Source organism: Anopheles nili, chromosome 3 (assembly GCF_943737925.1).
Source record: "Anopheles nili chromosome 3, idAnoNiliSN_F5_01, whole genome shotgun sequence".
In the NCBI taxonomy this organism is placed as follows: domain Eukaryota; kingdom Metazoa; phylum Arthropoda; class Insecta; order Diptera; family Culicidae; genus Anopheles; species Anopheles nili.
In genome coordinates this window covers 58,591,604-58,613,760 of record NC_071292.1, presented here as the reverse complement: position 1 = coordinate 58,613,760, position 22,157 = coordinate 58,591,604, and the positions used below count along the sequence as shown (strand labels likewise).

Genomic DNA, 22,157 nt, shown 5'->3' with positions numbered 1-22,157 from the left:
AGCGCGCGTCCTCCTTTAGCTCGTGATGCGCTTGAATCGACACGAAAAGCTCCCACCACCCCCAAAAGCGCTCCTGCGGCAGGACCCGTTTCGTGGGGGCAGAGCGCGGGAAAGAGTGAAAGCACCATGAGAGTAAGGGAGAGAGCGAGAGAAAGCGAGTGCGAATGAGACAGGACGCGCGATGGTGGAAGACGCACGTTGATTTCCCGCCACGAGCGCCCGAGAGTCCGTGTCCGTTGCCAGTCCGCTCGAAGGAAGTGCCGCGTGCGGGCGTGCTTAGAAGAACTTGCTCTTTGGCGCGCTTTCCGTCTTCAAACAGGCCCCAAAAGCCCGGTCGTTCGTGTGTTTTCCTATTGCATTGTTTCCCTTCGTGCCGTGTGGTGGAAAGTTGCATCTTCAGTAGAGGACATTTTGGGGAGAATCAATTTCGGCCATTTTGCAGTCAAAAAAAAAACCGGCGCGCAAAAGTGACGAGATCAAGGCACGGTCCTTTCCCAACGGCATGGCAAGGCGTGACGCAAAACCCGAAAGGTGATCGTTTTGTTGTGTCCTTTCATTACCATCCCAACGGACCAGCGGTGAAGGCCCGCCGGACAAACGCCGGACGTCACGGAGGACTTCCGAACGATGAGCCACCACCACGGTGTGGTTGTCTTTTCGCGTGGTCATACCACCCCCGTGGGGAGGATAATTCCCTCGTGCCTACTTGACCTTCGCCCAACCGAGGCACGGTTACGAACGATCGACCGAATGAAGCGAAACCCGCGTCCTCCAATCGATGGCCATTCCCATTAGGCCAACGCGCGCGTGTGTGTGTGTGTGAGAGCATTAGTGTGCCTATTTTTTTTTGTTTGTTCGCCAGCTACTAAAGCTAAGATTTTCAACCCCGTGACGTACTGTCAGGGTTGATTTGGAAACTTTCTCCTACTGGCGAACGATCGGCGAAAAATGGCACAAAAAAAACCCACCAGCCTGGTGTACTTATGAACCCCACCACCATCGACATCATCACAACGATGGAAGCTCACCGAGGAGGAGGTTTGAGAGAGCTTTCTTCTAGTAGTTCGATCGGGTTGAACCGACCACGCCGCCGTCAGTCTTCATTAGCTGCCGGACCGGGATGGTAGTGAGTCGTGGCGTGGGTCTGCTCTTCTGTCGTTCGTTAAAACTCGGGAAATTTTTTTTTTCGCGTGAAAATTCGCATAAAAAAGCTCCACCACCGGATTGGTTTGAGGTCAGAGGTTCGCAGAGGCAAACATTAAGTGTTCGACCGCACGCGATTAAGTACCGGCACGTCGCCCCCAGGTCTCGTGTACACACAAACACCCACACACACACACACGCACACACGCACGTGGTTCGTTAGATGTTTTCGCGCCATTTAATCGCACCCTAAAACGTCCTCCGAAAAAGGACCATCGAACGGGACTCGCGGCGAACGTGGAAGGGCTGTCAAATATTTGGGCTTTGTTGTGGCTTGTGGCGCGAAGGAATTACCATCGATAAGGGCACAACCGGGGGGGGGGGGGGGGGGCGTGCTGGTTCGGGTCCTGTAGGTTTTGCCGGCTCCACCGGTCGGAACGGAAGTTGGATTCGATTCCGTTCGATCAACTCCCGCTGCCCGCGCGAACGTGAATGTGGCAATTTGTGCGTTAATGTACGTGAGATAGTGACCGTGGCCACGGCGTTGGGGGCCATTGGTGAGTGCGGCCTGCGGGGTTGGGGGGGGGGGAGACCTGCGGACAGCAAGCGGAAGGAGAATGCTTTTACCAAAGCAGCAAAGTTGTGTACCGCACGTTGGGGCGCGCGGTTGGGGTAATGGGAAGGTTCCGATTCTGTGGGCGCTGTGGGAAAGTAGGCAAACAAAACCATTCTTAATCGAAAGGGCCCCTACCGTTCGATTAGGCCGATGTCGTGGTGGCGGTATTGCGTGGCAAAAGGGATTGATTGAGTGAAAGTGAAGCGAACGGCGAATGGTGAATTTCGCTAGCATAGGGGGGGCTGAGCGGGTTGCCGTTGTGGGAAAGTGATGAAAAACCGCCTGCTAACTGAAGGAAAACTGCGTAGCATAAAATGTACACCGAAAAGAGCGGCCTTTGGGGATTGGGGTCGAATCGAACTCTATTGATTGGAGGGGGTGGCTTTATTACAGCGTGTTTGGAGAAATTAAGTCCCAAATCTCCAACAAGCAAGCGAACTGATTGTAAAAGGTTCACGAGAAGAAATGTGAAAAAAAACCGTGTGTGATATGGTGTGTATAATTTTGGCGTTAAAATCCTCCTCATGGAATCTGACACTCTGTTTCACACCTCAGAAGAGTACTTCTGCACAGTTTCATTTAAAGGGTTAATATTGAACGAAAATGTAACGCTATTTTTTACATCCAGTGGCGAAAAACAAGGACGACTCAGAATAAAAACGATCATTTAACTTGAACAATCAACGTCAGTAGAACAAGGGAGTTGTTAATTAGAAACAAAAAACAAGGGAAACAAACACCATGCACTTGAGCTGCAACACCCATTTCTATACAAAGTGCATTTTAAGCAGCGCTAAAGTAAGCGCCCAGGCACTAGCACACCTTCGACCAAATACGCGAGTCCTAGGCGCGCTTAATCTGTTTTTCGCGTGTCAACGCACCGCCCACCAAGGGCTTGGAACCATGAATAATGGGCCAAAGCATTGGGCAGAACGTTCGGTGGCTACGAACGAACGGCTTTGCGCGGCCCTGCTTATCAAAAGTGCTTCACGAGGACCTCCCAAAATTCTCGGTGACCTCGACCGTACTGCTTCCGGGACCCGCCACCACCGGTGCCCCAAATGATGGATGGCCAAGCGGACTCGCAAGTGTTTCGACCTCCGAAATTACTCTGTCCAAGTTAAGTACTCGCACACTACAACCACCGGACAACGGGAAGTGTTTCGCTGCATTAGAATACACAAAAAACTGGACCCCAATCTGGTCAAGGCGCCTCACTGTGGGTCTCGGTGCGTAAGAGCATAGCAGCAAGTGTACACAAATCGCAGGAAGTTCACCTTGAGCCCTTCAGATCGGCGCAAAGGAATGGGAGCTTTCCAACGAATGCTTGCCGAAACATAGCTTCAGTTACCGCAGTCCATGAGGGACAGATTAGGCTATGGAGGTCTCGTGTTTTATTGCCTTGTTCCTGGCTAGTAAACGGGACGATCGCCCGCAGTTGATTACGTCGCGCTACAATCACGACGGCGACAAATGGGGGACCGCCACTGTGTGATTTTAATTTATAGCGATAGTTTATTACATGTCTCGTGGTTATTAGAGGAATTACTGGCAGATAAAACACACATTATTTCTACCCACCGCTGTTACACGACATTGAACATCAGCAGAGTTCAAATGGGTGAATCTGAAAGCGGGGGTATGATTTAATTTCATACTTGCTGCCCTTGTTAACTTCGAAAAGAAACACATGAAAAAAGTGGAAATCGAGTAAAAAAAAAACACGACTAAAACGCCAATCTCATCCCATCTCTTACAACCTAGATAAACAGCGCCATCTTCACGCCGACCAACGGACAACGGTGCATTTTGCATCATAAATGGAGCTATGAATGAGATTAGCATTTTTATGCCATTCTCCTCGTGCTGACTCGCCCGCGAAGGGTTTCCCTGGTGGGTGAAAAGTGCAAAAGTCTAAGTGCAACCAACAGAACCGGACGCGGCGACGGTGCAAAGTGAAAGTCGCACAAGTGAGGGGCTGAGAGGGTTGCGATAGTTTTCCAATTTTCTTCCCACCCACCGCCACCGTTGGCAGTCAAGACGGTAAAAAAAGGGAAGCGAGAAGGAGATAAAAAACAAGAAGAAAAAAAAACACACCTCCCGGTGCAATGGATTTGAATCGTGACCGGGATAGTGAAACGTGAATAAAGCCATCGCATCGTTGGTGTATGATTTTTCAGCCCCCCCATAGCTCCTAGTTGAACAGATCATAACGATGATGATGACGGTGATGATGATGATGATGTGTGGAAACGTGTGCGGGCAGCAGAAAGCACAGACAAATTAAACAACTGAACGGACGGACGGACGCACGAACCGACAGGCAGGCATGTCCTTAAAACGGCTCGCCGTCATCTCGGCCGTCGGTTCGCACAACAGCTTCAGCAATCAGACCATCTCGTACATCAGCTCGTACAGTGGCAGCGCCAGCGTGGAGCAGGGCAGTAGCGGGTACGCCGGCTCCGGTAACCTTCGCACCGGTGGCCACCATCAGGGACTGCAAACGATGCGGCCGGGTGCGAATCTGCACGGCAATGTCAACATCATGCTTGGCGGGTAAGTGAACTGAGCCTTTATTTCATTCATTTTTTACGTTCATCACCCTCAATTCTTGAAGAAACGTCTTTGCGTGCTACGGCGAATGCCTTCCCAAAACACCGTTTCATGTTTTTATTTTCGCGATACCAAACGAACGAGCTAGCTACAGGCTAGCGAAAGGACCTCGAGCGGGAGAGACCGGTTATTTTTTTGGATAATTAAACCACTTTCTAGCCTCCTCGCAAAGGTTAGGGCAATTTTTCATTCGACGAGCAGATGAAAGCCTAGTAAAAAAATAATATCAAGTACACATGCGACACCATAATGTACACCGCGCTTATCATGGCACCGTAACCAGGCGGCCACATTCAAACGATTGTGACACGAAAAGAGACGAACCCCTGCTCGAGTTGGTAAACTAGTAAAACGTTGACCGATGAACGAACGACTATGGCGAAGACGTCGCTTTTGGCAGGACGATTCTGGGCAATGAAAACCCCATCAACTAAAGTGATAAAGTGGATTTGCATCATTCTTAATACATTCATAATTGTAAGGGGCCATTCAAACCTCCTGCCTCAAAAGCGCGGCAACGCGGATGTCGCAGGGGAAGCTTCCCATTTTCCGTGGCAGTGGCAGTAAGTTTCTGGGCTTGTAAATTACTATAAAACACACCTCGCTCGCTGGGGTCCCTCTCTCACGCTCTTACTGTGAAAACCCCCAAATGGCAAAACTGGCGCGCCGCAATAAACTTCAGCACCGCACGGCGATGACGACGACGTTAACTCGATTTCCATCAAACGAAACCAACCCACCCGGGGTGCCACACCAATCTGCACTCCGTTCGTCTCGCACGCGCAAAACTACACGCTGAGCGTAGCGAATTTTCCGAAACCAACCCCGGGAAAAGCTGTACCCCGCCCAACACCGGTGGCTCTGTGTGGCCGTTTCGTAATAAAATATCGACCCAACAGCGGCAACACCGCCCGAGTCTACCTGGAACGCTTCAGGACGAGGGGGGTTTGGCGAAAACACGTTGCATTAGGATAATTTATTCATTTTTAATTTCACCAATTATCAAACATTTACAGCGTCAAATAGCTGTCTCACGGCGGGTGCGGGCGAACGGAGCCTTTTTTGGATGGATGCGTGCAGAAGCGGCACACTGTGGCGCACCCATTTCTTATTTTCCACCGTAAAATAATAGCTCCCGCAAGCAACGTGGATCGGGTTCGCGCTGCAAATTACACGCGCATTGCGTGCCACCTGGCTCGGGGAGAACTATCCATCAAAACCGCGCGCCAGCTCAATGCCAACGCAAAAGCAAACGAGACCGATAAGCGATCGAAATGGCGAATTTTATTCGCTCGTTTACGACAACAAAAGTGAGCACAAAAATATTGCCCCGATTATGCGCCCCCGGGAGCCACCGCGAGCGAGCTTAAGCTACCGGGGGGGTTTATTAATGCAGCTCTAAGCCAACATCGCTTTATCGGACAACATCGCCAACGGAGCTTAGCGTGAAAGGGGAAAGAAAATGCAAATAATGCAAACGCGATTCGCAAGCGCATAAACGCCAACGCGTGATAATGCAACGACCCTCCGCGAATCCGGGATCGAACGGCCATGACTGACCGAAGCCTTAATTCGATCACATTCTCTCGATTGGGTGAACTTTAAACAGCAACTGCGCACACTTTCATCCACCATCCACGGGGGGGTTTTGTCGTTTAGTGCGATGGAGGGCCACCGATAGGGTTCGATTTTTGCCTGTTATCCCAGCTGAATGGCTCGCGGTATGGAAATTGCGAGCCCATTCGCGAAAGGATACGATCCTGTGCCCGGTGGAAAGAAATCCCCCTGGAGGAGTTTTCTTTTCTCGCGGGTTTTCCCCATCGCATGCAGCACATCCCATCTCACACACATGGCGTGGTGTGCTCGCTCATTCACGGCACGTCCAGATAATAACCGTTTTCCCGGGCGGTGGCGTCGATCGTTTTTCCCGCCCGGGGGGGTGAATCCGAAGGATTGACATGTCATCGGCACAATGGTCGCCACCGCCACGTGGTCGATGCCGTTAATGGGAGACGCGATGATACGCGCGATTCTTGCAATCGTGGCGTGGAAAATAAGAAAACCCAAACCATCAGCCTTGAAAATCAGCGCACATCGCGGAAAGCGCGTCAGCAACTCGAGACAGCACGACGGGGGAATGGGTTGGCGCGAAATTTCCAATTCATTGCCGGCAGCGGCATAAACATATAAATGTGATTATGATGAGAACGGAAATGAAATATCGCCCGCGTGATAGCGAACACCCGACACATAATGGAGTAGTGCTAACGTGGCGAAGGCGCCACCGGTACCGGTACGTCTGCGATCGATGGCGTTCGATTGAGCGATTTCCACCACAGCGTGCTCGCGAGTCATTTTTTGTTTGCCGGTTTCACTTCTTCGCTTGGGTGTCGTTCCACAAAGCACAGAACGCACGTGCCGTGGTATCATTTACGCGACCTCACGCCGTCGCCGCAAAGACGAGAAGGTATTGCCATGTGGGCACGATGATAACGTGTTTGCAAATACGTTATCATTTACATCCCCTGGGGGGGGGGGGGAATAGAAAAGAAAACTCCCATTATGAGCAACCGTTTGGGTGCTGTGAGGAATTCACACGATATTTTACAACCATTACACCGAATGGCGCTGCTTAATCGTAGGCGGAGTGAAATCAATTCGCGTGGCGCCAAATTTGCATCACTTTGTCACGCCAAAATTGCACTGGCGCATTGTCATTACATCATTTCACTTGTTTTGTGGCACAAAAATGAGGCACAATTATTTTCGCTCTCAATACCCCACCCCCGACGAGGGTGGTTATTTTCCTTTTCTTCTTTTTTTTTTGGAAAAAAAAACAGTGAAATGCATCACCCGAAAAGTGAAAATGCAACGCTGTTCTAGGGAAAATAAGATACAAAAAAAAGATCCACAACCCTCAAAGCATCCCGACCAGGTGGGTTTGATAAAAAAGTCACCATTTCCGGCGATTGCTGCTATCATCAAACCGTCTTCTTTGAGGACGAACGGACGAACGAACGATAGGGAAGATCGCCCGCTGTTAGGGTGGCGCAATCGTCATTCCCCAAGGGGTGCCCGTTTTGCAGCACTAACGATTCCGGTTGTCCAACTAGCGAACCACAATGAGCGTAGCGCAAGCGAGTGCTTCCTTCCGATTTCGCACCCGCACCTAATGGCACACGGCGTTGTACGGCAACAACGTTTGACAAGGTGTTGATGGGTGTTCTGTTTGTTACAGCTCGCCCGCCGGGCCCGACCGAAACAAATCCGAGGCCTTTTTTTTTTTTGCTCACAAAGATAGAGCGCCGTAGAGAGACGGTGCAAGGACAAAGCCTAGTTCAAAGCCAGCAGCCGAAGCATGACGATTTACATTTTCACCACCGGGCACCATCTTTCCGTCTGCAAGCGAGACCCGCGTTGCATTATGCATTGCGGGATTGGGGCTCGAAGAACGGCCAAGCCAAGGGATAGAAGAAAACACAAAACAAAACCGGGTCAGGATAAGCGAAGGCACAAAATTACGGCACCACTCGGAAGCCATTCCGGTGGTGTCACACCAGCGCCAGCGGATCGGGTAGGCCACCTTTCACCGAAACCTGGTGCGACAATTATACAAATCGGAAGCACGTTTGTCATGGTGGTGCCACGAACCGCCCCATTTGCATAATGTGCAACGCATCTTAGGTGATTGGGGAGCGCGATTTGATGGAGCGCCGGTCGACGCCGGAAGCAGTGAAGCCGAAGAAACGCAACAGCGAGCTGATTATGCGCCTCGGCGGCATTGATGAGTTTTCTTGGTGAAAACTGCGGTTGTTTTCGCGATAAACCTTGAAGCGCGTTTGAAACGTTCGCAGTTAATGTGTTCGGCTAGACATATGCCTTCAATTCAAACGTACGATCGAATGGAGTGGTATCCTGAGAGGGCAGTTTTAGTGCAGCCCTGGGTTCTTTTTTGTGGAACCTTTAGCTGACTGCAAACTCAACAACACCACGGATCGCACCCGCACCGGCCGAACGGAAGTGATTTCGCTCGGGCAACTTTATAATTACACTCTCTTGACATGTAATTTAGCTAAGAACCGGTCGACACAGTTTTCACATCCACCCGCGCGCGCGCACATCCCACACACCACCACACACGGTCGATAAATGCACACAGATAAGAGGCAAGCGCCCCCAGGGTTGGCTTTCCCGTCGTTCCGCGATGGTACGAAACAGGGGGGGAAAAAAAAGGCGCGCAAACGAACCGAAAGGGGGTGGCACCAAACTAGAACACATCCTGCCGTGCTAGCATTTTCCTTGTGTTTCCCTCCAACGCTTTCGATGGTTTATGGTTTCCTTCGATTGCCTCGGGGCGTTTTGCCATGATTGCAACCTCGGTCACCTTGGCTTTCCAAGGCCTTTGCGGCCCACGCTTTCGCCCAACGGACCTGGTGTGTGCACCTGGTTTGCGGCAGAGTGCAGCAGCTGGAAGCGCACTGCCGGCCGATAAAAACCAACCGGAAGCAATAGACCAGCAGCAGGATGAGAGAGGCAGACAGAGAGAGAGAGAGAGAGAGTTCTCCTCCCTCAGGCAGTCATGCTTTTTTTTTGCTTCGTCCTGCACCGACGATTCGAATTGAGATTTAGCCGAAGCAAAAAAAAAAGCAACGCTTTGGAAAAGCGTGGGAAAAACATTAAGATTTGCTGGACCGAACCGGGCAGGCAGGTCCGGTGGAAAGTCGTCGTCGGTCGGTTCGACCAGGAAGCCACTGAGGATGAAGGTGCGAGATAGATAATGAAAATTAGAAAACATGCAGCGGCTATCAGCGGGTTAGCAGCATCGGTGCCTCGTACGTTTCTTTTCGAATTTGTTTTCGCAAACACCGCCCGATTGCTAAACGGTGTGCTAGGGATTAAATCCAGAAAGAATTAAGCGCACTCCGGTGCCGACGATGGCACACACAATCACGCGCGGGGTGCCATTTGTTCCATTCGATTAGACATAATTGAAGCGGTGCTATTTGTACGCGCAGGAAGGATTTCCTGGGGATTGCTTGGCGCGTACGGTTCGCTCCATTCGTTAAGTTCATCGATTAGGCGATTTATCTGCCACTCATCACGAGCGTCCTTTTGTACAAGCGTACAGCGATCGCGTTTGGAAAACCAGTCCCCCAATCAATTGATATTTCGATTGACAAGTTTGGGTAAAATCAGCCCCAGGCCAACACCATCGTTACAAAGTTTGGTCCACCATCCACCTCAACCCGGGGAAAAAAAAAAGAAAGAAACTTCCCGGTGTTTTTGAATGGGCTACGAAAGTTTCACCGGGATGTACGGAACGGAAGAGACTTCGAAAATGAACCTTCCCTTTCCTGTTGCTTCTAATTCTCCTTAGTGCATTTGCGCGAAAGACTGCCGCGGAATTAAGTTAGGCTCTTCCAATCACTTCCATGTTTTGTTCTGAGCGAACTTATTTTCACTGCCGGGCGGTGGCAAGCGAAAAGTTCTTTTTTTTGCCCCAGTCTGGTTTCCTTCCTTTCATCGGGTGAGCTCTTTTGCCGAACAAACCTCCGACAATTAAACCGTCGTCCGCAGGGGGACACAAAAGAGAGAGAAAGACAGTTTAAAGGTTACACTGTACTTGACATTGCGCACCCTCTGTTGAAGGACAATTTTGCGTTCGGCTCTTTTAATGCTGTTTTCGAGTGAATTTTCTCTTCCAACGGGTACCAAAGCATGGCGGTTAAGGCACCTTATAAATCGGTATCGAACAATTTTCGCCAGCATACCCGAAGGGTGAACTTTTGGCCGCAGAGCCATTCCTTGCTTGGGGTGTTTTCCCTCCCAATCCGTAGCACATTTCTGCAACAAGTTTTATCTTGTTGCTTTCCCGTTCACGAGCACGAGGATCGCTTTGTGACCCGAAATCAATTTCGTACCAGCGCGCATCCAAAAGGGACTTTCACCGTAGGGTGAGAGAAGAACGAAGCTCCACAAAGAAACGCTCGAAGAGCATAACAAAACAAAGCACGGCTATTCGACGGTTGGAAAGCCTCTGGAAAATTGTTTTGCTAAGTACCGCTTAGTAGTGATTCAAAGAATTGTAAGTTTGCTTTCACCTCCCGGATTAGTTCCGCACTATTTCTTACGCAGAATGCGAAAAGTCCTGCAAAGCCTTGAATTTCCAGGCATCCCTTGGTGCGCGGCGTGATTGCAATGCACTGCAAAATAATACCGGCTCCCGCAAATACACCACAGAGCGGCGCTTCTGGAGCGAAATGGAAAACCAAATAGCTGGCCTTTGATGCATTTGCGTAACCGTTGACTCGGTCCGAAAGGACTGTTCCAGGAAGGACTGCGCCGCCATATACATCTTTGAACATTCTCAATCTCATTCCGGTCCGCTTTCTTTTCGGTTTTCGTCCCGAAGTCGACTTTTTCTAGCAATTCTAAATATCGCCCACAAACGGGATGCAATTTTAATCCCATCACGGTTCATCTGCAGCAGGGTTGCACCACCGAGCGAAGTAGTTTTTTGAGTGTATTTCATGCCATTTGACGAGCGGCCGGCCAGTGGTGGGTTCCGGTTAGCAAGAAACAATAAAAACTTATTACCTGTCATAAACAGTAATGAATTTATGCGCACTTTTATTGCGCTTCTCGGTGGCTTCGTTTGTGCGGTGTACAATAAAACAATCCCGGGGGTTGCCCCGTTTTCTACTAGCAAAGCATGTTCTACTGGGGATTTTTGTGTTTGATTAAAACTATTCCATTTTATTTTTATAATTGTCGCGATGCACCCGTTTGCGTCCATTACGGAACGCTTCACTTAATTCGTTCCAAATAGTATAAAAATCGCCTGCATCAGGGCACAGTTTCCGAGGCGATTCATCATCACGGCCGCCGTCAGTGGTACCGACTTACCGAATGAAACTGTCGTCTTATGAATGGATATCACCCACCCCATTCGCTACTTTCATTTGCATTCATTTCCAGAATGAAACGCGCTACCGCACAAAACAATACCACCCGCGATAGGTAGTAACGTGCTGCCCCACGTGCTCTCAAATGAGAAGCAGCACAATAGCGCGGCATTCATTGTTGAACCAGGAACAGACTGTGCGTGAATGGGTTGCTTCTTTCCCGACAGAGTCGACCTTCAGGACTTTCCCTAATGCGCGGAAGAGAGCAACAAAAAAAAACGAAACCACTCTTCCGCTGCACAAACCGACACAATTCGATTCATTCGCAGCGGCGCTTACCACACCACATTTATATTTCCACTCGTAAAGATTAGAGTTTCATCGTAAAAAAAAAAACCTCCCAACATAAGATAACACCATTCTGAAGCACTATAAAGGACCAACATCCTGTCGCAATTTCCCACCACATGTACGGATGCCCCCCCCTTCCCGCGCGCGCTAAAACGGCTACAGATTGGATAAAGAAAATCGGGCCATGATTTTATTACCCTCTGCCCTCCCGCGAACGGTAATCAGCCCGCGGTTGTCACGCCATTTTGCATTGAGCCTAGCACGCTTGTGGAGCGACGTGGCTCTGTACTGAGCGTGTACCATACCATCCTGGCGGTGGCGTAACGAAGACGAATCGAAGCCCTTTTGCATAAGGAAAAACCGTTCGATTCAGGCGCTAACCATCTTATCGGTGGCGTAAAATGCGTACTTCATCCTGCCGGTGGGTGGAGTTGGCGCGTGCAACGACAACACTTCAGCAGGTCGTTACCTTATCGTTCCGCGAGACTTGGCATTGATTATTGAGACCTGCAAGCGTGAGATGAGTTAGCATTTGCAATTTTACAGCAGCTGAAAAACGGCTGGTACTCTTGAGCGCTTAAGAAAACGTTCTAAACGCTATCATGTCCATATCGTTGAGCTACATTTTGACCAAACTCTATCACGAACCTTCTTTCTGCCATTCTTTGCAGGGCAATGCTATCCGTGGTTATCACGGTGGTGTGCTTCGTGTGCTACTGCTGCCATCGGAACATCAAGAAGCGCTCGAATTCCATCTACCGCCAGCAGTGGCTCGAGACGGAGGCGAACATGGAAATCTACAGCGTGGAACAGGTGCGTACCAACGAGCGGTCCCCGGCAAACAATCCTTCCTAAGGACTACCGAATGACTCCAGCAAATGACACAAAATGGGCGGGGTGTAGTGGTTGAAAAAAAAAGAAAAAGATCATTAAGTGCCAATTTGGTGCCAATCTGGTGCATTAGCTGTCTGTTGCAAAACTACGTCACCCGTCACCGAAGGGACGACTTCCAGAGGGGGTGGTGTTTCGAAATGAAATCAATCGCACGATGGATACGTCGTTCGTCATTCGACCATCCGACCACAATTTCCACGCTATCGGTTATTCTCCTCGCCGTTCAACGTCATTCCAACCGACTGCTTCCTGTGGCGGTTCCATCCCTTCCCATCGCAACAGAGTGCCTTTAACTGGGTCAGCTGGGGATGTGATATTTTAGGAGCCATTAAAAATTTATAATCGCCTGCCGTACCGCATCGGCGCGCAGCTACCCAATTCGGAAGGGAAAAACGAAACGGCCAACTGCAACAGCAGCAGTAGCGGTCTGCGCGCGTCAGCGGTCGCTGGGATTTTCCTTTTTATTGCCACCGATGGTGAAACAAGGAGGGAAAGCTAGCCACCGTCTCGGGTTGCTTTCGATCAAAAGAAAAGTAAAGAACACACGGCGGTGGTGGTGTGTAGAAATCGATACAAAATTGTACATGATTACATTAGCCTTGATCGCCTTGAGCACCCTTCCTTTTGCGAACGGGATCCGAAGTGAATACAAAAAGCCACACGAAAACAAGGGACGTGCGAGGGGCTCAATCCCTTCCAGAGAGAGAGTTTGCTCGAAACTATACGAGCATACAATGCAGCACTTTAGAATGATCAATGGGATATTAATCAAGTTGGCACGCTAAAATAGGGTTGAGAGAGAGAGAAAAAAAAGCACATCAGCTAGCAAACGTAATTTACTTTCAGTCGATGAAGCGAACGATTCGTAAATGTATGCCACAAACTAAAACCTGCAACGTTGGACCATCATCATTGGTTTTGCCGATAAATAATGATTAACCACCTCAAGCTCAGGAGTCAAATTTACACTCCAAATCGATTGCTGTGCTCGGACGTGGCAGTGTTGGCTTTTACACCACAACGCCGATGCTCGTGCGATAAGGTTTTTCGCGTGCGGGCCGTTAAAATAAAATCCTATTCAACGGTATAATTTAATCGCACGATAAATTTGGAAATACCCACAAACCCACAAGCCCTTAATGGGCGAACCGAACAGCTCCCACAAATCACGCCCCCAGGCAGCATGTCACCTTGATCGGTTGGTGAGGTTCCTCCCTTGGGTGTGCCCAGTGCGTGTGTGCGGTTAAATATTCAATCAAGTAATCGAGTAATCTTAATCAGGAAATTAGGCGCATTCCACCTAGGGCTAGGGAAAGAGGCACCAAACCACCGAAAGCTAAATGCCAAACGATCGGCCAGGTAAAGAGGGGGACAATTTCGCTACCGATCGGCACCACCGTAACCGCAAACAGGGAAGTCCACCACGGTGGGTGGTAGAAGAAACGAAAGGGCCTCAGCGCTGCACCCACACCCTGCAAAGGTAATGAAAATTAATTGCCCTGTTTACGACGAGTGTCCCGGTGTATTTCATTACGGTCAAAAGGGCTGCCAGCAGCACGAAGAAGATGCAGCATCAGCACTTTGGGCCACTGGCTTGAGATGGTGAGGGAAGCGAAAGAAGCGAGAGCAAGAGCCCTACCGTTTGTGGGTGAAGGAGAAAAAAAAGTAGTTTAATTAATTTATGTACATCACGAAACTGTCCGCCAGCGGCCTTCGCTGTGTCACTCGACACTTTGCGAACGCCAGTGGTGGGGAAATTTGGTCCCACAGGGAGAGAGACAAAAAAAAACAGGAGGGCGCGACAAGAACGAGCTGCATTTCTACTAAGTCATCAGGCTGCTGCATCAGGACACGAACGGAGCAGACTGCCGGCGACGCGAGAAAGAAGATGCGTTTAATTTAATAGTTTCTTTAATAGCGGGTCGGCAGCAAAAAGCTCTTTTTTATGGCCAGCCTCGCTTCAACAATTTCTTCAATTTCTTTCACACCACCACCAGCGCACCAGAAGATTAAGAATTTTCCTCTTTTGTTTTTCCCCCAGTGCTACGATCCACCGCCCGCCGGGTCAGGTGGGTTTTTTATGGACAACGGTGGCACCGGCGACTACCAGCCGATGATCACGAGTGCCATAAATCATGCTGGACACCATCCCCCGTATCCCTACTCGTACCATCAGCATTACCATCAGCAGCAACAGCAGCAGCAACAGCAGCTCCAGCAACATCCTCATTACCAGTACACGCCGTACCCGAACGGACCGCCACCGTCTTACGACACCGTTGTCGCGCAAGACGAACTGCTGGCGAGTGTTTCGCGGCGAAAGCGCAACCTCCCAGAGGACATCCATCCACCAACGGCAGGACCTTCGTGCTCGTCAGCACACAGCTGCCTGGACTCGCCGGACTGCGATAAGCCGGACTCACCGTGCACCGAAGCGCCCCTACTACCGAAAACACCTCCACTGGCACGGAGCTGCTCCGGAGGACGTCGAAGAATCGCCACCGACTGGCAGGACGATCCACGCGACGGTGAATGTTCACGCGAATCCCGACCAGCACCGACGAGCTGTAGCTGCACCACGGAGCTAACCATCTCGCACGATGACCAACCACCACCACCACCACCACCAGGGCTGCCAATTTACTGTCGTAATTGTGGTTACTTTGTGGAGGGCTCGAGAGATTCCCCCATCGTCCCACCGCCATCGGTGGATCAGATCGGGCAGCCGCATAACGAGGCACTATTAGTCGATTACGAGGAGCCGTCCACAGGCGAGCTCGAGCAGGATGGGCCACACGAGAGCGATGTCAATCGAAACAATGTCATCGATGACAGTGGCAACAGAGTTACCACCACCGCCACTGGTGACATTGACGTGCTAACAATGCGGCCGCGAATGGCGTCTTCATCCCCGGGCCCGATGGATGCAATGAATAACAACGCCGCTAATGAAACCAGCGACTGGTCGGATGGTTTTGCGGCAACATCGGAGGACGCGCGTTTGCACGGTAACAGATCATTGACCGGTGTACCGGTGGCGAAGGACGAAACGACGATCGTCGTGATGGAACACGGTGAGAATAATAACGTCATTACGGACGCATTGCCGGGAAGGACGACCACGGATGGGCGGCTAATAAGCCCCATGGAGCACCGGGAGGGCTCGGGTGACATCATTCGTCAGTGTCCTGGGAACACGTCCACCAAAATGACGCCTAATCAGGACGGCGAAACCAACGCAATCGACCAGCGATCGGGGCAAACGCTGGAGGATCACACGAATGGGAATAGCACCGGGGAAGCGATATTACACGTGGAAAACCCATCGATGGTTCCATCAAACCCTGATTGCTCGGATACGGGTGCCAGAAGCCTGCTGAACGAGAACGGTCTAGTAAGGCTCGATATGAGCCAGATCATCGACAACACTGGCCTACCGACGTACGAAGCGGCCTTAAAGCTGGAGTCCAGCGGTTACGTGTGAATGAGTGACATCCGCCACACGAATGAATGGCCTTTCTAGAGTAGAGACTTTTAGCGATGTGTTTAGGAGAACACCTGCACACGTCCCACCACACAATCCTTCCCACTGTTCCTCCTACAAACGCACTCGCCCCTCCCCGGTGCGTTATCAATTAGGGCAAGGTTCGAAAAACACCTGCGAGAGGTGTCATTGGTGTTTTTGTATAGTGTAAGCATTCAATAGAAGACAAAAAAAAAGCATGACTCCGTGAACGCGACAAACTCAGAACAGATATTTCCTCACCCGTAACGCCATGTATCTCATGTAGGTCCCAAGAAAACACCACCCAAGGCTTTAACGTTGTAGTACGAAAGTGAATGTAAATGTTTCTAGAAATAAAAAAAAACCTAACCCCCCGGCCGCAAATCGAGCAGGGGGATCTGTGTAGCATGCATGCAGTGTGCAGCGTTCGCTGGGAAGAAAGAAGTAGGGCACGCACTACAATGCAACTACTTTAAATGCGGGTTCGTGTGTTAAAAGCTTCCGTCTCCGTCTACCAACCACCAGCCACTATTGTTAGTTTGCAAAAGACCTACAAATTCTAGCAGCAAGCCTACAAGCCGAACAGGCGCTTATCGCATCCGCTACGATTAGTGACAACTACGGGGCGCTAACTCGCCAACATGTGTTTCCGAAACTCACTCGATAAAAATGGTTACGCTTTCTTCCCAGCTCCACGGCGCATGGTTACTGGAAAAGGGAAAGAAAACTTCAAACACCAAACTCCAGCCGGGGACCCGCGATCTTCGCCGTTGATGGTTTGTGAAAAAGGCACCCACGTACACGCAGATCGCACGCACAACTACACGCGCGTCTCGCCGACGGTTGGTCGAATTCCGCGACAATTGTCCCCACGCTGACCTAGCGAGGCGCTAGTTGGGTGGGGGGTCTAGGGTGAGTTGCCCCGATGGATGGAAGATGGTGGTACTGCAATTAAAACAAATTGAATTGATAAATGCACATAATTCGCGGTCGCGGACGACATCGTGGAACGGCATTATGAACACAAGTACACTTATTAATACACTTAGTAAGTCGATAGGAGGCGGTTTTATTTTCATTTCATTCGGCTGGGGTGTTTTACGAAAAATGATTCCTCAAGACGCACGCGGAAGCGCGTTCGCGTCGATAGATCGCATGTTCGTAATTACTTGAAATGAAATGTGTGTAATTTGATGTCACTGCAAAGATAATCAAGTACAAAGTATGGCATATACCGCGAGTTCACGCACGCTGCAAAGGGCCATTTGGATTTCTATAGTCTATAAAGATTCCACAGAGAAAAAAAAGTGCCGACAGGAAAGGTACACTTTATCACAAAATTATTTGCTCAACAAATTGAATTGTATTAATATATAACCACCCCTCAATAGGGGGAAAAACCCTCCATCGCGTGAAGGCAGATAACAAAGTAAAGGTCACCATTCATTCGAACGGTTTAATACCGTTCTTATGCTTGCCTTTATCAACGCAACAACCCCAACCTAAATTACGTAATGCAACCACCGATAAGACAATACGCGCACAATCCTTCGTGTACCGCTAGAAGGTAAGAAACACGAGAAGATGAAGGGTTTGGCCTTGTTCTTCGTGCAGCAGCTCGGTGCGATTAATCGCAAATCGACAGCTGGCCCTACATTCAGTGGACTTCCCGACGGGCCCGTCGGTTGGGGTTGACCGACAGTTTAATGCTTAAACGACCCTTGATTATTCGCCCGGTCCGAACCGGAAATCACACATCAGTCCGCGCAAATAGTTTGCACGGCGGGAGGATGACGCGAAATCACAACGACACCGTCCGCAGGGAAAGCGAGATTTGCTTGCTGCAACGAAGCCCTGAGCCGTGACACTGGCCGTTGGGGTGGTGAGATTCGTGAATTGAAAAATCGGTATCACGAGACACAGCCATGCAAGGCGGTGTTTGATTAAAAAAAATATCCAGCAACCTGATTGAAAATGCAAACTGTGAGCTTAGGGCGTTAGGTGCAATTACATAAACAAACCGTACAATGGGTTGGCCGTTAAAATTCAATTACCATTGTGTATTGCAACGTACACACGCTCTTTCAGGCGATCACAAAACCAGGTGGACAATCATACCCCGATTAGCTTGCTTGCTTATCGACGATAATGAAGGCAATGGAGAACGTGGCACGATAATGATTATTTATATTCCATTCAAGCCCCCCAAAAGTGCTCCATTAGCGGTGCGAGAGGGTGAGTGAGAAATAAAACTCGAAGACAAGGCAACTCTGCACTCGTGGAGGTGGAATTTTCCGGCCGCACTAACGGGGTTTTGGAGTCACAACATTTTCATTTTGTTTCGTCTAACTAGCGGGAGGAGAGGATGAGAGCGTAGCGAGGGTAAAGGACGTTTTGTTTGTTCGTTTGTTAGCGCATAATGTTTATTGATATTACGGCACAAAGCGGCTGCGTGCGAGCGCGTGGTGCAACGGTGCTGGGCGATTAATTTCCTGCCCCCGACGACGACGATGAACGACGGCCGCACCGGGTGCGCGTAAACAAAACAGACCCGCCGCTAAGCTAAACATTCTATTTCCCAAGCAAACCCCCTCCCGCTGGTGGTGTGGTGAGAATGTCCAAAAAAAGAAACCACCACGAGTGCTAATCCTCCGCGCACAATGGCGTGCCGTTCGTTGCCAAAAGGATGGGAAGAAAAACGTGAAAAATTGCGCCACACGACGCATTCAAGAGTCGAAAAGTGCAGCCTACTCGAGGTGAACCGAGGAAGGTTAAGTCAAGCTTATCATGGCGAAAAACACACGACAGTGGGGGATTTTGTGTGTGTGTAATAAGCATGCAGATATTCAACCGAGGGAGTTCGAGGGTAGAACATGAAGGTGAAGCACCGTGCCAGGAATCGGGTTTTCCGCATCGACGTAGCAGCTATGTACACAAACTGGGGTTTTGACGTTGTTCCACATTTACTGCCACTTGCACAAACACCACTCTGGGTGGGGCACAAACAAAACTCCAAAACGGGTCACCATGGTACGCTCCACATGTCGTCACCTCTCGCTGGATAGAACCAGCAAAATTTGGGCCTCGATTCCCAACCACAGCCACAGCAGGGAAGGAGCACACCCGGGAAGGACTATTGGGACAAGGATTAGTGCAGTAGTACTAGCAGCAGCAGGGCTCGTAGTAGGCCACGCGTTGGCGGCTGGTAGGACAACTGAAACATGTCGTAATTCGACCGAACAACGTGCATGCTACTAGAGATGCTTCCCAGCACCAAGCGGGCAGGACGAACCCCTTTGGGAGCGATGAGGTGCATGAACTTTAAAAGGATTATCCTCCTCCGAGGTGCGGCCATGTTTTCGGCCCAGAGATCTATTTCAATTATCCAAACATGCGCCTGACTAGGCGGAGAAAATTGGAATCAGAGAAGGAAAGGTTCGGACGAATAATCCCACCACTTTCTCCCCCGAGAGGTGCGTCGTTCGTCCACCCACATGTGCCTACGGTGGTTCCTCGTTTGTAGCTCAAATGTCCTTTCCTAGGCAAGGGGAACGTGCTTGCTATTGCCTACTCGCCGGTCAGGGGGTAGGTTTTTTTCTCTACACCACCCAGCCACGGCCAGACGCTCGCAAATAAGGAAAAAGGGAAAATTTATTGATTTAATAATTCCAGCCTTCCAAGCCGGTCGGCTTCATGTGTCATTTTCCTTGCCTTCCGTTCTCGATCGATTTCTGGCGCGCCCAGCCGATATTGTTTTTTTTGTTTTCGTTTAGTTTCGCTTTGTTGTTTCAACTGGTTCTTTCTTACCTTGTATTTTCTCGCTTGTAGCCTGCTGCGATGAAATTGGGCCTCTTTTTCCGGCCTACTGAGATGTTGGTAGCTGCTTGTGATTTACCGCGCTAATAGTGGCACTTTCAACGGATCGCAACACGGTTTGAACGATTGCGGAACGCTTCCAACCCGCTGGCCGGAGTAACGGGGTTGCTTATTAAATCTTTCCCTTTTTTTCTTTTGCTTGCTTGCTCTTGCTTTTCTTCTCGTACCCACCACGATCACTGATTGATTTCCCGGCCAATCTCACCACGGCGGTGCACTATTTTTGCATACGCGCTTTCCCGCGTACACCCGCGGCGTGCTTCGCTGCACTTTTTTTCTTCCACTTCCACGCTGGGAAAACGATCGATCGATGCCACCCAGCACCGGAGTGCGTTTTGCTGCCTCCTACACCCCAGGAGGCGCGCTTTTCCACCCCTTCGGTGCAACACTGCGGGAACTTTGGGGCCCGGTCGTCAATCGGCGCCACCAAGACCTATCATTAGTGACGAGACGGGCTGTTCTCGCTCCGGCGCGTTCGTCCGCTGAGGGTGCAGCTGTGGATGTGCGTGTGTCTGTACCGACGACGACGACGACACGGCGAAACACAGCCCTTTCGCGGGACCTACTTGTGCTGCAAACGTTTCGCGATTTGGCCCACCGCACTCGCCGCTGGTTCACTCGCACATCGTGCGCTCTGTTTCACTCACACGCGCGGGCCACCCCAAAAAAAAGGGGGCAAAAGAACGTTATGCCGACCGCCGCCTGCGCCAGTGGTCCCAGGGGCACTTTCTCCGCTGATGCTGCTGCTGCTGCTGGTGCTCAATCCTTTCGCGAGAGTTGATGTATGACATTTGTGCGGAGCATTGGATGGATGGCGATATAATTACCCTCACGCGAGAACGGCCGACACGGATTTCAGCGGATGCTTGTCACACCCCCGTCCTGTTCCCCGACTTTCCGCGCTCTATTTGAAGGACGTGCCTCTTCTCGGGTCCGCAAAACTTCCTACGGTTCACCGCAGCACCCGAGCTCTGACACCGTTTTGGGGTGGAGGGCAACACAGTAAAACACCGCAGCGATTCCCGAAAGCTAGCTGCCGTCCGCACCAGAGACGTCAAAGTAATCGATAGTGCGCCCGTCGGAGCGATTTTACCACACAGCGAAGCCCCATACGACGATGCAACCTAAAGCCATAGTAGGCGAAGCCAAATGACACACACCGCCGTTGGCAACGAACCGCGCGCTCTTCCTACGCCGTGTATGGTTTCTCGCGCCCAACAACAAATTGGGGATGAAAAAAAGGAGCCCACGCGGAAAAAAAGGGTTATGGTAGAAAAGCGGTCAGGTTGCTTATGGCACTTGCACGTTTCACACGTCCACATGTACGTGATGCATGAACTTCGTAGGATAACGCGAGTGGTAAAACGGCGCGTAACCGAGATTGATTTTGTACTGCTTTATGTACGCGCGGTGCAACTGGGGGATGCTTCCAAAACAATCATCAGACATGAAAGACACCTTCACTTCTTCTTCTTCTTCAATTGTTTGCCCTCGCATCTACGGGAAGACTTTCCACTTTGCACGAGCGTAGTTTTCTAGCTTTGCATACCATTGGCATGGCCAACGTCTATTGAGAACCAAAAAACACTTCCCTTTCGCCCACAATTTTTCTGTTTCTTTGTAATTTTTGTGTAAGTTTTCGCGTATATAGTGAGCTACAGTGGGCGAGCGTGCCTGTAAACAACTGTGTTTTGACAGCCGTGTAGTAAGTAACATTCCGTGCAATGCAAGGTGGGACTATGCCTTACGTACCAAATTATCACACTGGCAAACTGAAACGGCTGATGCTAGTTCCATCACACTTGCAAACATTAAGAATGAAACCAGCATCAAATGTTGTCGAATCTATCAATCTTTTTGTTGTAGTGACGGTATTGGGTTGAAAGCTAGCTTAATCATAATACATAATTCATTCCAAGCCTATCTTCTAAAGCATTCAAACGTAGATCTGCAATGTACCGAAATAGTTGCGTATTGAATTGCAGCGGAGAAATTCATAACCGTCGACAAACGTTAAAACACGTGATTAACGTAAGGTACGATGAAAGTATCAGTTATTATGAAGGAGCATATTAAAGAAAAACATAAAATTTTTAAAGAATTAAGGGTATTATTTAAAAATCTTTATGTTAGCGCAACGGTAAATTGCGGATGAACTGACAGCATGCGCTATGAATTCGCCTGCTTGTTTTGTTTTCGCCTCTATCCTTTCCATTGACGGCGCTCGTGTTTTGATATCACTGTCAAAGTTTTG

The 22,157-nt window shown here is 50.0% G+C and overlaps 1 protein-coding gene across 1 annotated transcript; it reads left to right on the top strand.

The window, feature by feature from the left end:
• Positions 1-3,657: 3,657 nt before the first annotated feature.
• On the top strand, positions 3,658-16,006 carry LOC128724695 (uncharacterized). Its single transcript, XM_053818416.1, has 3 exons — positions 3,658-4,315; positions 12,300-12,441; positions 14,564-16,006. The coding sequence occupies exons 1-3, from the start codon at positions 4,089-4,091 to the stop codon at positions 16,004-16,006; spliced, it is 1,812 nt and encodes a 603-aa protein (XP_053674391.1). The 5' UTR covers positions 3,658-4,088.
• Positions 16,007-22,157: the final 6,151 nt, after the last annotated feature.

Excerpts from the sequence above, each read along its gene's own strand:
- LOC128724695 (XM_053818416.1), top strand. The coding sequence starts at position 4,089 with ATGTCCTTAAAACGGCTCGCCGTCATCTCGGCCGTCGGTTCGCACAAC. Across the intron at positions 4,316-12,299 it reads GTCAACATCATGCTTGGCGG|GGCAATGCTATCCGTGGTTA; the intron begins GTAAGTGAACTG and ends CATTCTTTGCAG. Across the intron at positions 12,442-14,563 it reads AAATCTACAGCGTGGAACAG|TGCTACGATCCACCGCCCGC; the intron begins GTGCGTACCAAC and ends TTTTTCCCCCAG.